General features: G+C 35.1%; 1 protein-coding gene across 2 annotated transcripts; it reads right to left on the reverse strand.

Moving 5' to 3' along the window:
- Window positions 1-4241: 4241 nt before the first annotated feature.
- LOC111903824 (ubiquitin carboxyl-terminal hydrolase 24) lies at window positions 4242-6978 on the reverse strand. 2 transcript variants are annotated; one of them, XM_042895692.2, is made up of 7 exons: window positions 6908-6978; window positions 6623-6818; window positions 5667-6263; window positions 5403-5590; window positions 4916-5321; window positions 4666-4842; window positions 4242-4598 (listed from the first exon to the last, which is right to left on the reverse strand). In XM_042895692.2, the coding sequence occupies exons 2-7, from the start codon at window positions 6635-6637 to the stop codon at window positions 4404-4406; spliced, it is 1578 nt and encodes a 525-aa protein (XP_042751626.1). In that variant the 5' UTR covers window positions 6638-6818; window positions 6908-6978; the 3' UTR covers window positions 4242-4403. The 2 variants fall into 2 exon arrangements, with proteins under 2 accessions (XP_042751626.1, XP_052620558.1); XM_052764598.1 differs by lacking the exon at window positions 6623-6818 and having other exon boundaries at window positions 6908-6972.
- Window positions 6979-13933: the final 6955 nt, after the last annotated feature.

Here is a 13933-nt window from a genome sequence, read left to right on the forward strand (position 1 = left end):
GCTTTGGCTGCTTCAAGTGCAGCAAGACTTGTCACTTCAGCAGGGATCACACTGCTGCCACCACCACCACCCATGTATCTGATATGATTTGCTTCCATTGCAATCAGAGGGGCCATAAGAAGGACAATTGCCCGAGTTTGGTAGCAGCGGGACCAGTGGTTGCACTCGCTCCAACGATTCTACAGATTACTGATGGCCGACAGGGTAAGGCGGATGCACCTGTTGTGAGGGGCATGGCTTTTCAGCTGACAGTCGAGGAGGCTCGTGTAGCACTTGATGTAGTGATGGGTATGTATCTTCTCCTTATCTCTTTATTTATGTTGATTTCTTTGCTTATATTTGTGTGTTTTGTTTTTGGGATCGTTCCTTGTGAACGGTATCTCTGCCTTGGTATTGTTTGATTAAGGGGATACCAGATCTTTTGTATCTATTGCGCTCAATAAGAGGTTTGCCGATGCTCCGGGGGAGCTGGATTACCCATTAGAGGTTGAGATTGTTGACAGTCGTCTTGTGTGAGTATTTAGGGTTCATCGGGGCTGTATACTGGAGTTGTTCGGTGAGCGGTATTTGATTGATTTGGTTCCTATTCCCTGCGTGAGAGCAAGGTTATTGTGGGGATGGATTGGTTGATCCCCAATAGGGCAATGATTGACTGTGAGCAACAATTGGTGCATATTCGAACCCCAAGTGGGGGAGAGTTGGTAGTTCAGGGAGAGGGTATTCAGCACGGGCTGATTTTATGTTCAGCAACTAGGGTCAGGCGCTATCTTCAGCAGGGTTGTTCCGGATTTGTCGCCTATATTATGGATACCCTGGAGAAGGTAAGGCGGTTGTGGATGATGTGTCGGTTGTTCGGGAATATCCGAATGTCTTCCCTAATGATTTTCCTAGAGTGCCTTCAAAGAGGCAATTAGAGTTTCAGATTGACCTAGTTCCCGGTGCGGCTCCGATCGCCAAATCATCTTGTCGGTTAGCACCTCCAAATATGCAGGAGTTGTCTACACAACCACAAGAGCTGTTAGACAAGGGGTTCACTCGGCCAAGTAGTTCGTCATTGCGAGCGTCGATCATGTTTGTGAAGAAGAAGGATGGGTCACATCGGATGTGTATCGACTACCGGGAGCTGAATAAGCTAACGGTGAAGAACTGTTATCCAGTCTCAAGGATTGACATTTTATTTGACCAACTTCAGGGTGCATCTTGGTTTTCCAAGATTGATCTATGTTCGGGTTATCATCAGATGAGGGTCAAAGAAGAGGATACGTAGAAGATAGCTTTTTAGACTCTTTATGGTTATTACGAGTTTATGGTGATGCCCTTCGGGCTCACTAATGCCCCATCCGCATTCATGGACCTCATGAATAATGTATGCAGACCCATGCTAGATCAATCTGTGATTGTGTTTATGAATGATATCATAGTCTATTCTAAGACCCAGGAGTTGCATGAGGAGCATCTGAGGGAGGTATTGGAGGCCTTGAGGAGGGAGATACTGTATGAGAAGTTCTCCAAGTGTGAGTTCTGGTTGTGCGAGGTGTAGTTTCTAGGGCACCTTGTCAACTAGAACGGTATTCTGGTTGATCCGGCCAAGGTCGAGGCGGTGATGGGATGGGAGGTTCTGAAGTCTCATATGAGATTCAAAGTTTTCTTGGTCTGGCAGCTTACTATCGGAGATTCATTTAGGATTTCTCCATGATAGTGGTTCCTCTGACTCGATTAAAGAAGAAGACCGTCACTTTTTGTTGGGGGCCTGAGCAGCAAACAACTTTTGAGATCCTGAGGCAGAGATTGTGTGAGGCGCTGATTTTGACCCTTCCTGAGGGTGTTGATGATTTTGTGGTTTATTCTGATGTGTCGATCACGGGTTTGGGTGCAGTTCTAATGCAAAGGGGTCGTGTTATTTCTTACGCTTTGAGGCAGTTGAAGCCTCATGAGGTGAACTATCCTACACATGATTTGAAGTTGGGGGTTGTGGTGTTCCCCCTCAAGATTTGGCGACATTTCCTTTATGGAGTCCATTACTATCTACACGAATCAAAAGAGCCTCAGGTATTTGATGGATCATCCGAATCAGAATATGAGGCAGCGTAGGTGGTTGAATGTGGTAAATGATTATGATTGTGAGATCCTTTACCATCCAGGGAGGCCAATGTGGTGGCTGATGCTCTTAGCCACAAGGCAGTCGCGACTCTGATCAGGGATATGTGTTTGATGATGACAGTGATTACTCCATTATTGGAGAAGATTCAAGAGGATCAAGTTTATGCTATGAAGTAAGAGCACCGAAAAAGTGAGCTCATTATGGGTCAGGTGGCTTCCTTTGATTATGATAGTCGAGGGTTATTGACTCTCCATCGTAGGGTGTGGGTTCCTTATTGGGGTCGCGTCAAGTTCTGATGGAAGAGGTGCACAATTCAAAGTTCTCTATCCATCCCGGAGCAACAAAGATGTATAGAGATCTTTGTCCCGATTATTGTTGGCCATTTATGAAGCGGGATGTAGCTTGGTATGTGGAGAGGTTCTTGACTTGCAGGAAAGTCAAGGCTGAGCATCAGCCACCTCACAACAAGATGCAACCGTTATACATTCTATTTGGAAATGGAAAGATATCACCATGGATTTCATCACGAAGTTTCCACGGAGAGCGCGCAAAGTGGATTCGATATGGGTAATCGTGGATCGATTAACCAAGAGCGTGTATTTCATTCCGATTCAGGAGAGTATTCTAATAGAGAAGTTGACCGACATTTACACCATGGAGGTTGTGGCACGTCATGGGGTGTCGGTTTTAGTGGTTTCAGACAAGGATGTGCGGTTTACTTCCAGGTTTTGGAAGAGGTTTAACGAGGAGTTGGGTACTTGTCTGCACTTCAATATGGCTTTCCACCCGTAGACTAACAGACCGAGTGAGCGGACTATCCAGAACCTGGAGGATATGCTTCGGTTATGTGTATTGGATTTCGGTGGGAGTTGGGATATGTATCTCTTTTTGGCGGAGTTTTCGTATAACAACAGTTATCACGCTAGCATCGATCGGACTCCTTTTCAAATGCTCTAGGGGAGGAAGTGCAAGACTCCGATATGTTGGGTTGAGGTCGGTCAACGAGATATGGGGAATACTTAAGTGGTACTCAAGACTACTGAGTTGATTCATCAGGTTCGGGGTAGACTTCAGACAACATAGAGTCGGCAGAAGAGTTATGCTGACAATGCCGATCAGACCTGGAGTTCCAGGTTCGGGATATGGTTCTTCTGTAGGTGTCATCTGATTTAAGAAAAGGGGCAAGTTGGGCCCTAGGTACATCAGTCCTTTCAGGATTTTGGCCCGGGTGGGCCAGGTTGCTTATTGCTTGGATCTTCCCGAAGAGCTTATCCAGATCTATAATATTGGATCTTCCCGAAGAGCTTATCCAGATCTATAATATGTTTCATGTCTCTCGGTTGCCGAAACACACTTGTGTGGATCTAACATGAGTTTCTCCTCTTGTGGATCTAATAGTGAGGATTTTACGATGGGCATAGCAGCTTTAAAATCCACCTCGCATAAAGTAGCAAAACATGAGAAAGCATGTATTAAAAATTAACATGAATTTATATCATTCATGTTCGATACATTTTGTTTCCTTGCACCACGAGAGGTCGTGGAGCTCCTTAATAAAGTTCAACGAGTCATGCATACTATTGTTATGTCATCAAGATCTATAAATTTTGTTTGTAAAAGAATTAGTTTTATCATTCAAAAAAAATAAAGTACAGTTTGTTGTTACCCTTTTGTCTTCTCATTTCAATGTAAACTCTTTTGAATCCCTTATGTAATTACATTGTGAATTTATTATATCAAAATCAGTTTAGGATTTTGAATATCATCCTTAAATCATAATTGTCATTTTACTTTTTTTTTTTTGGTACTAGTTTATGTTTTAATCAAAGAAATGTTATGTTTAATTTTATTTTAATTTTTTTAGTTTTAAATTACTAAATTCTTAATTAAACAAAACAAAACTCGAGCATTTAGAACGAATAATTTTACATTAGTTGTGGGTTGGAAGTGATTGGAAAGAAAACGAAACTGATCCGACAAATATACTTGACAACAAATAGATTTCAAAGGATAGACTTCCTCTTACCCTAAAAGAAAAAAAAAATGATATCAAAACTGAATACGAAGATGAAACCCTCACAAAACAAAACATACCATTATCTATGTCTAGAAGCAAGAAATTATATTTTAGAGAATGAAGTAACAAAAATAATAACTCATTTTAATAAACCAAGATAGCGTGATTCATAATAATAATAATAACACCATACACAAGATTTACCCAAAAAAGAATCCCCAAGTACCCATATAAATTTTTTAGCATAACCTCTTAAAACAGAAACGTGTAAAACTAAAAACTAGACTAATACATCTGCTTGTAGAAGAGAACATAAGCTTGATCATGAAGCACTTTGTTTGTAGAAATAGCAACAACCGAAGCATCATCATATCTCAACCACTTCCCACTTGTTTCATGCAACACATCAGCACTGTAATGACCCTTCGATGGCTCTCTTCCATGATGAGTTATCGTTGCCACTAGCTCATATCTTCGACCCTGTTTATCATAATTATAAATTAATAAATAAAAAAAGATATATTTTATATAAATATTAAATACATACCTCTGGTGATGATAAAACAAGGAGATCACGATTGAGAGTAAGGTGAAGAGGAAAATGGATTGGTTTGAGTAATTTTGTGCTTCCTTGACTTCCATAGCTAAACCTCATTAAGTGTAGTATTATTATCTCTGGAAGCTCTAGTATTTTCACTGATTTACTTGCACTTACTAATTCTGCCTGATAATTACATATCAAAAAATAATATCAATTAGATATTCATGAAATTTACAATCTTGAAAAAGAAAAATACCTTTCCTGCTGATGAAGCACGATACCCTTCAAGTGTCTCTGGAGCAGAAAAAAGATGAAGTGCATCTTCTATTGTATGCACAGGATCTGGACATATATTCAAATGGAGCAAAAGAAATGGCTGAATGGTTGCAGATGCTTTGTTACCTCTTGCTTTCACAACACTTTTTAATTGGCCTCCGAAAATCTCACTTAATTTTGAAGGGATAAAACTTTGTGTTCTTGTGATTGCAGTTTTGTTCTTTGGTCCAACTGTTTCCCAACTCTCATCATCATCTTCATCACTTACAGATGAAACCAATGAAACTTTTCCACCATTGAAATTACAACCTTCTCCTTCAAGTTTAAGCAGTTCATCATGCATTTGGTGCATTACAAAACTTAAAAACTCCTGAGCATCTTCTTGCCTTTTTAAAAAACAAACTTCAACTCAGCATCCGAAATTCCAAACACAATGTATATATAAATTTTATAACATTAACACAAACCTTGGTCTTCCAGAGAAGCTATTTGGCATATCTGGAGAGAAATTGTTTAAAACAGATTCAAACATAACAGGTCGAAAAGGTTTCCCAGTTTCTAGAAGAATATTGTCTTTCTTCTTTGAGTGAATGTCAGAAGGCATGTCAAATCCAGAAATAAACTCAACAAATGCATGTAAAGTTGGGTAACCAATCTGTAATAAAGGTAAAAATATAATAATGTATCACAATTCACAATAGCAAAAACAAAGACAATTGAAGTTTATTTACCTCGGGTATATTGCGTGTTCTTAGCTCTTGTAAGAGATGTACAAAGGGAGAACAAGCAAGAAGAGCTTGAAGAGTTGCATTTAGAAAGCACAAATTTCCAGAGTTGACTAAGCCTCGAGGGAGTAACTCTGTTGCAGCTTTATGGAGACCATTTGATGCAGTGATAAGGTTATTTTTGGGATTTATCAAGTTCAGAGCTTCAAAGGATTCGACATAAGCTTCACTTCCAATGCTTTCAGGTACAAACGATACAAGGAGTTGTGCATTTTTTGGTTCCTGTTCTTGCACACCATTGCTATAGGAAAGAGAGCTTGAATCATGGATGTTTCCATTTTTATTTACAACTGCAACAGGGGTTCGTGATGATGATGATGATGATGATGCATGAACAATTTCATCATTTTTACTTTTCTTTACTGGATTTGATGGTTGGTGGTTTTTGGGAATTTCTGTAACATTTGGTTTGTTGTTGAAGATGCCCACAGATCTTAGAGTTGCAGAGTCCAAAGAACCAAACATAAATTCTACATCATTCTGTTTTGAGGTACTTTGCAGGGATTTGATCTCATCCTCTGTAAATGATCCAAACACGAACACCTGAAAGTTTGTAACAAGATATATATGTTTTATTGATAATAAAGGCAAACAACACAATTGATATGGATTCTCAAAAGTATATGAAACTTACTAGGTTCTACAATCATTAAAGTGTAACCTTTTTAACTTTTCCAAACCTAAGAATCTAGAGATATATAGACTAATACACTATCTTTTATGTGTATGGGCTATATGGGGTGACACTACAATCGTACAAACTAAACCTAAAATAAAAGCCCTAACAGTTACATCATCAACAGAAGCAGTAACTAACAGTGATACTACATAAAATACAGCTCATCGCATACAAAATCGAAAATACATATAGTATAGATAGAGAAAGAAGAGAAGGAATTTACGTTGTGGTCAGTCATCTCGAGGAGATAAGAAGGGACAAAAGCTCAATGAGAAGCTGGAGAAGTGGTGACCATGATGTGAAAGTGAAACAGAAGACTGCCGTTTTTGGGAGGAACTACTGGCACTACGAGCACGAAGATGATGGAGCAGAACAGCAATGGAAGACATATGAATGTAAGGGCAAATATAAATAAATTTCTGCGCAATGGGATTATTGTAATTATATGTGTGTATGTATATGCGAGATGAAGATGACGATGATGGAGAATTAGGGTTTTTGTCTCTACCTGAAATTTTGGCGTTCAACGATTGGAAAGTGAAAAGGGGGGGCAAACTTTGCTTTGGGTGGGCGAAGGGGGATATTGGTGTTTTAAGGGTTAAATCGTGGAGACCGGAGACTATTATTTGTTTTTTTTTTTTTTTTTTTTTCTTTTATTTAAATATAAATAAATACTTTAGTCAATTTTATTTAAATAAAATATCGATATCTATATCTATATAGATATATTATATTTTCAGATCTATCTACATTGATATTTATACATATATTAGAAAAGTAATAATAATAATAATAATATATTCCAAATTTAAGCCTTGTAAAAATTTTGAGTCACTTAACTTATAATTTTTCCAAGTATTTTTAAGATGACATAGTTTGTGGATAGAAGTCATAGAACCTATGATTCATAAGTCAAAACGGGCATAGTTATACGAGCCATGTTCTTCAAGAAGAAGAAGCATTAACATATAAAAGACTAAAGATAACACAACTAGTCTATGTGACAACTTTTGTAAGTGAAAGAATCAAAACTATGCATAGGAGATTACAGTCACAAGCTTTACTAATGATAAAACAGCAGCATCATATGAAATAAGAGGACGACATGACTAACATACGAAAAGAAGACAACAAGAGTTAGGGGCGGACGTAGGATTTTACAGTAAGGGTTGCACGGGAGAGTTAGGGGTTGCACGGTAGTAGAAAAAATAAAATTTTCGAAAATTTTTGAAAAATTTTCTACTGCGGCCGGAAAAATTAGGGGTTGTCGGTATCACCGTGGACCACCCCTAGGTCCGCCCCTGGCAAGAGTGTGGATCATTTCCTATGAGTCAAAGTGTTCCTATTATACCACCAAAGTCAATAACATAGGCTTTTAAGCATGTTTTTATTCATCTAAGAGCATCTCCAATGAACCTCTATTTTTATGTTATAGAGGTCGAAATGCTTCAATCAACAAAAAGTGGTCTTTATTTTTATGGAAAGAAAATATGACCTTTATATATAAAGGTCTTATTCATAACACCAAATCACTTTTTCCTTTAAAATGGTTATTTTAATTGCTTTTTAGTTTTTATAATTATTGTTTTATATTCTATAATATTAAAATATGTTTTAGTGTGTGGTTGGAGTTAAAATGAAATTTGGTGTTAGTTTTACACAAAATAATGTAATTTTTAGTGGTAAGGTTGGAGTGGTCTAAGAGGTCGTTTGATAGTTGCTGATTAGGTTAGAGCTGACTGAGTTAGAAATGTTGATTGAGTCCACGTCTGTCTGAATTTATGTTGTTTGATTATTTATTTGACTGATTTTGCTGACTGATAAAAATGACCATATTATCCTTACGTTGTCCTTTTTTGCTAAATAAAATAATTATAAAAAGCTATATCATTTAACGTGAACCATTTGAAAGTAACTGAGTAGCAATCTGGTCACGCAAAGTAGTTATATACTCAACGACTTCTGAACCCCATTCTATGCCTTGTATGTTTTGGCCCTCACTTTCTCCACCTCCCACATTAGGAGTAACCATATTGTTTTGTTCAAAGCTCGTAAATAGGTCATCTTGAATATCGTATTTCTTTATAAAATTATGGACCGCGACACAGGCAATGACTATCTCTCTTTGCACTGGAAAATGATAAGGAGTCATACGTTTTAAAATTGGAAATCTCACCTTCAATACACCATAAGCACGTTCAATGATATTTCTAAGTTGTGCATGAGCATGATTGAACCTTTCTTCCTTAGTTAAAGCCTTGTTTCTTCGAAAATCGGCTAACCAATACCTAGTATTGCGGTAAGGAGCCATTAATCCACGGATGTTAGTGTATGCGGCATCACAAAGGTAATATTTATCTGCAGATAGGTGACAAATTAATCATATAAATAATATAGATAATAAAACTTATAGAAAAATGACAAACCTGGTGGAGGGAATGGAAATCCAGAAGTCTGATTAAATGCAATTTCTTTCAAAACTTTAGAATCGTGTGCTATGCCCTCCCATCCAGCCCATACAAAGGTGAATATCATATCAAAATCACAAATTCCTATTAAATTTTGATAACATTCACCTTTTCCTCTTCCTCTATAGTGAGTTTGTTTATCAACGGGCAGAACTAGTGTTCCATCTAGTGCACCTATTGCTTTAGGAAATATGTTTTTTAGACGTCTATGTCATTCCGAGGTATTTCTTGTTGTATTAGAAGATGTTGGTATAATAATTTCTCTTGCAAAACACATCATTGCTTTTAACACTTCATGAAAACATTGATGAATCGTTTGTATGGAGTGGTGAAGCTCGAAAATGTTCATTATGTCCTATAACATGTAAAAATGTAGCCATTTTCTCTTCAACGCTTATTGTCCTACTACGTTGCAACCGATTTCTTTGAGTAAAATGGTTGCATAATAATACAAATGCATCTTGTGAAAAACACATAACAACCCTACACATAAAAATTCATAACATGTACCATAGTATAAATCCATAAAACATAAAGCCAAAAACATCCTAAAGTCATACTAAAGTCATACTAAAGTCAACCAAGTAATCCAAAATTCTTTCCCACACTTTTCACCCACAACTCACAAGTCGAAGACTCGAGGCGTAACCAGATTTTCCTGTTACCAACATTTTCAGCGAACAACATGAGAGCAGTGATGTATTTCGGATCAGAATTTCCCCACTCCAAGCCTCTTAATTTTTCAATACATTCATCCATCTCTTTGTCAAGATTATTAGTTTGCGTGAACGCCTGAGCCGCCTTCATAATTTCCTTGCCAACCTCTCTTATGTCATCATCAAGTGAGTCCGTGGGTGAATTTCGTTTTCCTCTTTTGTTTTTGGACTGACCAGACAAATCTCCACTTGCATGTGATGTGTAGGTGGGGGTACTGTTGAAGCTAAGGCTGAGATATCCATTTGAGGTGGTGTATCTACCATCTCGATATCCTCATAATCTTGTGTAGTAAAGCCTTCTGCAGGGTGAGGGAGTGTCGAAGATGGTCCCCAACTAGTAGCACCAGTCGAGGTCGCACCCTCAAACAACTGGATGCATAGATCAGGGTAAAGGAGGGGTGCATTTCTTAATTTCTCAACCATCTTGTTCAACTGTTTGATAAATTGATTTTATTATTAAACTTTAAAAATAATAATGTTTTTTAAATTAAAAGATTACCTTTGCCTCTGCTTTCCACTCTTCATCTGTCATTTGAAATGTGTTTGTGATAGGATTATAGAGATTCCCAGTTTTGTTTTTTAATTTCAACCAAAGTGAATACTTGCTTTTCAAGTAGTCATAACGATATTTCATTTGTTTTTTGTCAACAACAAAGTCGTGTTCTTTTTTTAGTTTTTCAGCTATTGTATTCCATGAGGTACCTTTGAGACCACTACTCTCCCGAACATTATTTGTCATCTCTTGGATACATGCATCAAGAAAAGTTTTGGTCACAAAATCCGAAGACCAACTAGCTCTACTTCTCTTTTCCGTCATGTCTAAGGAATAAATAAATGTTTAACATGTTATGCAAATATATACACATATTTGCACACATAAACACAAATATATATATATATATATATATATATATATATATATATATATATATATATATATATATATATATATATAGGGGAAGGTTCAATTGACAAAAAAAAAGGTTGAGAATGGGGGAATCATTCTCAGCCAATCATTTATTTTTGCCACAAAAACCTCCAACGTACCAACGGAAATGGGAAACGAATGCACATGTGTTTTCCAACATAACATATTTCCTTAAACTATGCTAATCGTTATCTTAATATATACAAAAACATAGTTTTTTTTGGTTTTTTTTAATTTTTAAAAGCTATTTTTATCAAAAAAATTATTTTAAATATACCAAAATTCATGATTTTTTATTCTCTACAAATAGACATCCATATTGATATAGTTTTAAGATAAAATAATTTTTTTTTTATATATTTTCAGCTATCGTTATTCATAAATGAATAACAATGCATCAGATTTTATTACAGTACATTCGTTATTCACTTATGAAAAAAAAGTATGATTTTTTTTTTTTTACAATTTAAGTATCATTCATATATGAATATAACATATAATAAACATAGTATATTCATATTTTAATATTGGACGATGAATTCACTTGTGAATATTAACATAGTATATTCACTTGTGAATATTAGATGATATATTCACTTATGAGTATTAAATGATATTTTATATGTGAATATTACATAGTATTACATGGTATATCACATGTGAATATTACAGAGTATATTCACTTGTGAATATTAGATGATATATTCACTTATGAATATTACACAGTATATTCACATATGAATATTACATTGTATATTCACTTATGAATATTGAATGTATTTTGACAAATATATATAATTTGTATATGTTATTCACATATGAATAACATACAGACTTGCATATTTGTTTTGTGTTTTTAATAATCATATACTGATTCAGGTGAGAAAACATATTCATATGTGAATATAACGTGGTAATTTAGTTTATGCATTTCATCAAACAGTTGGAGTGCAAACAAGTTAACTATTTTAAAAATGTTAAAAACATCAAGTTATCAATTCCAAATCATCATATACTTCCGATTTCGACTTCAGATGCGACATCCTATCTCTGATCGATTTCTCAATTTGATTTTGATTTCCGAAAATCCGATTGGGAACCTGTGAGTACCGATTCCAAGTCCCTCAATGCCGATTGTGACTGCGAGTCCAGAACTCCGATTCCAATTTCATGAACAGTGAAGAAATTCCGGTTTAGTTGAAGAAATCTGGATGATTATTGAAGGTTGGAGGAAAAATTTTGATGATGAACGAACAATTATCGAATTCTTTATAGTTACGTATTTGAGATTGAAGGTTATTACGATATTTACAAGTTTGCCACCGTGTCTTTTATGTTTAGATTAAATGAGTGGCTGAGAATGATTCCCCCATTCTCAACCTTTTTTATTTTCTCAATTGAACCCACCTATATATATATATATATATATATATATATATATATATATATATATATATATATATATATATATATATATATACAAAAAGATGTAACACAAATGTAACACACATGTTATGCAAATATATACACATATTCACCAATTTTGTTTTATTGCTTTGTTTGTGTTTTCATAAGTTTTCTTAATCCATGAGTATTGTCAAATAATGAATTGAATATTATAAACTAGATCATCAAATTGGTGGTTAACTAATGTCGTGTGGTAGTATATATATATTTTTTTCATGTTCAGTTTTCTACATTATAAGATTTTGACTTCTTGTTTTCAAGAATCAACAAATAAGATGCATGCTCACATGAGAACGCTAATAATCACGAACATGAAAAACAATGGCAAACAATAAATCATGGAGGTGAAAAATCAAGAACATGAAAATATGGAAATTTTAAGAATCAATAACAAAAAAACATGTCAATTGGTTGATGTTGTTGTTGTTGATCATGCAGAAAAAATAAGGACAAACAGAAAAACAAATTTTTGATTGATGTTGTTGTTGTTGATCGTTGCTATTGTTGTTGATCATTCCTGTTGCTGTTAATTGATGCTATTGCACGACATATTTGGATCGCTATTGGGACTTCTTGCTTCGTCGCTGGGAGGTTAACAGGGGAGGGATGTAGGGCATCGACGAGTTTTTTTTATTTGTCTCGGTCCATCAAGTTGAAAGCAAGGACCGAGTCTTCTATTTTTATTGGACCGAGTCCCCTACATCTATAATCAATATCAAACGTGTCAATTGGTATTTTATGGACCCAGTCCTCTTTGGAACCAGTTAGATACCATATCAAACGAGCCTTAAATGGTCTTTTTATTTTGGTCATACCTTTAATGATGATAGCTTATATGCTTAAATTGATTATCAACCTTATTTCTTATTGTAATGATCTCCAAAATTTTGACCTTGAAACACTCCTTGTATGAGTTAGTCATTTTAATCGATTCAAATTAATCTTTTAGAAACCAAAATCATCATTTATGGAAAAATAGGTTCCAATGTTATCAAAACCAAAGTTTTAAGTAAACTTTTAAAAATATACAAGGATCTAACAATTTAAAAATTGAAACATAAATTTTAAAGCAAACCACTGCATCATATGTGACCTTCCAAATGTCTAAGTTCCATCTGCATCCTTTAAGCATCTCGAATACATGCTAAAATTCGTAGTTTAGGCTTGATAAGCCTAATAAGTAATATCATAATTCAGCATCCTTGAAGAGATAAATACTACCAAAATACTTTAAAAACATCATAAAAATACTGTAATCATAAACAGAGAAAATGAAGTTCATTGTCAAGAAATTTACTTTAGTATTACACTTTATAGATTTTGTTATTTATACTTTGCTTGTACCATTTGGATTTAGTAATATGGCCTCAGGTGTATATCAGATTTCTAGAAGTTGCTAATGCAATTCGAATGAGGAAGGAACATTATAGTTTTAATATGAGTGTCATTTTAGAAAATCAAAGTCTTACATGGGAAATGTTCTAACAAAGCTAATATAAAATGAAACTCTATTATACTTTTAGCAACTCTTAATAACACAAGAAGATAATACATAAATTGAGCATAGAAGAATGTCATCTAAAATTGGGATATACAACGAATTAATGTGGTATAAGGATATTTTTAGGTATATAAGGTACTTCAACCTTCAAGAGGGACCTTTATCATAAAATTTCCTTAGACAAGGAGTTAGACCTATAAGTATTCGACCTATATACATTTACATGTTGAAGAAAAAATGGTGTTCAAGATCAAGTTTCAGAAATATAAAACTTTTTTAGTGTGCAACGGAAGACTTTAAAAAAAAACTGAACACCATAAAATCTGACAAAATGATCACATTACATGAACATGCAATATTTAAACCAACAACCATATAAGGATAAGATTAACAACCTTTGTTGTCCTTTAGTCCTCACGGGAGGTTGAACGATGATGATGATGGAAAGAACTCA

This window comes from Lactuca sativa, chromosome 6, assembly GCF_002870075.4.
Source record: "Lactuca sativa cultivar Salinas chromosome 6, Lsat_Salinas_v11, whole genome shotgun sequence".
Lineage (NCBI taxonomy): Eukaryota > Viridiplantae > Streptophyta > Magnoliopsida > Asterales > Asteraceae > Lactuca > Lactuca sativa.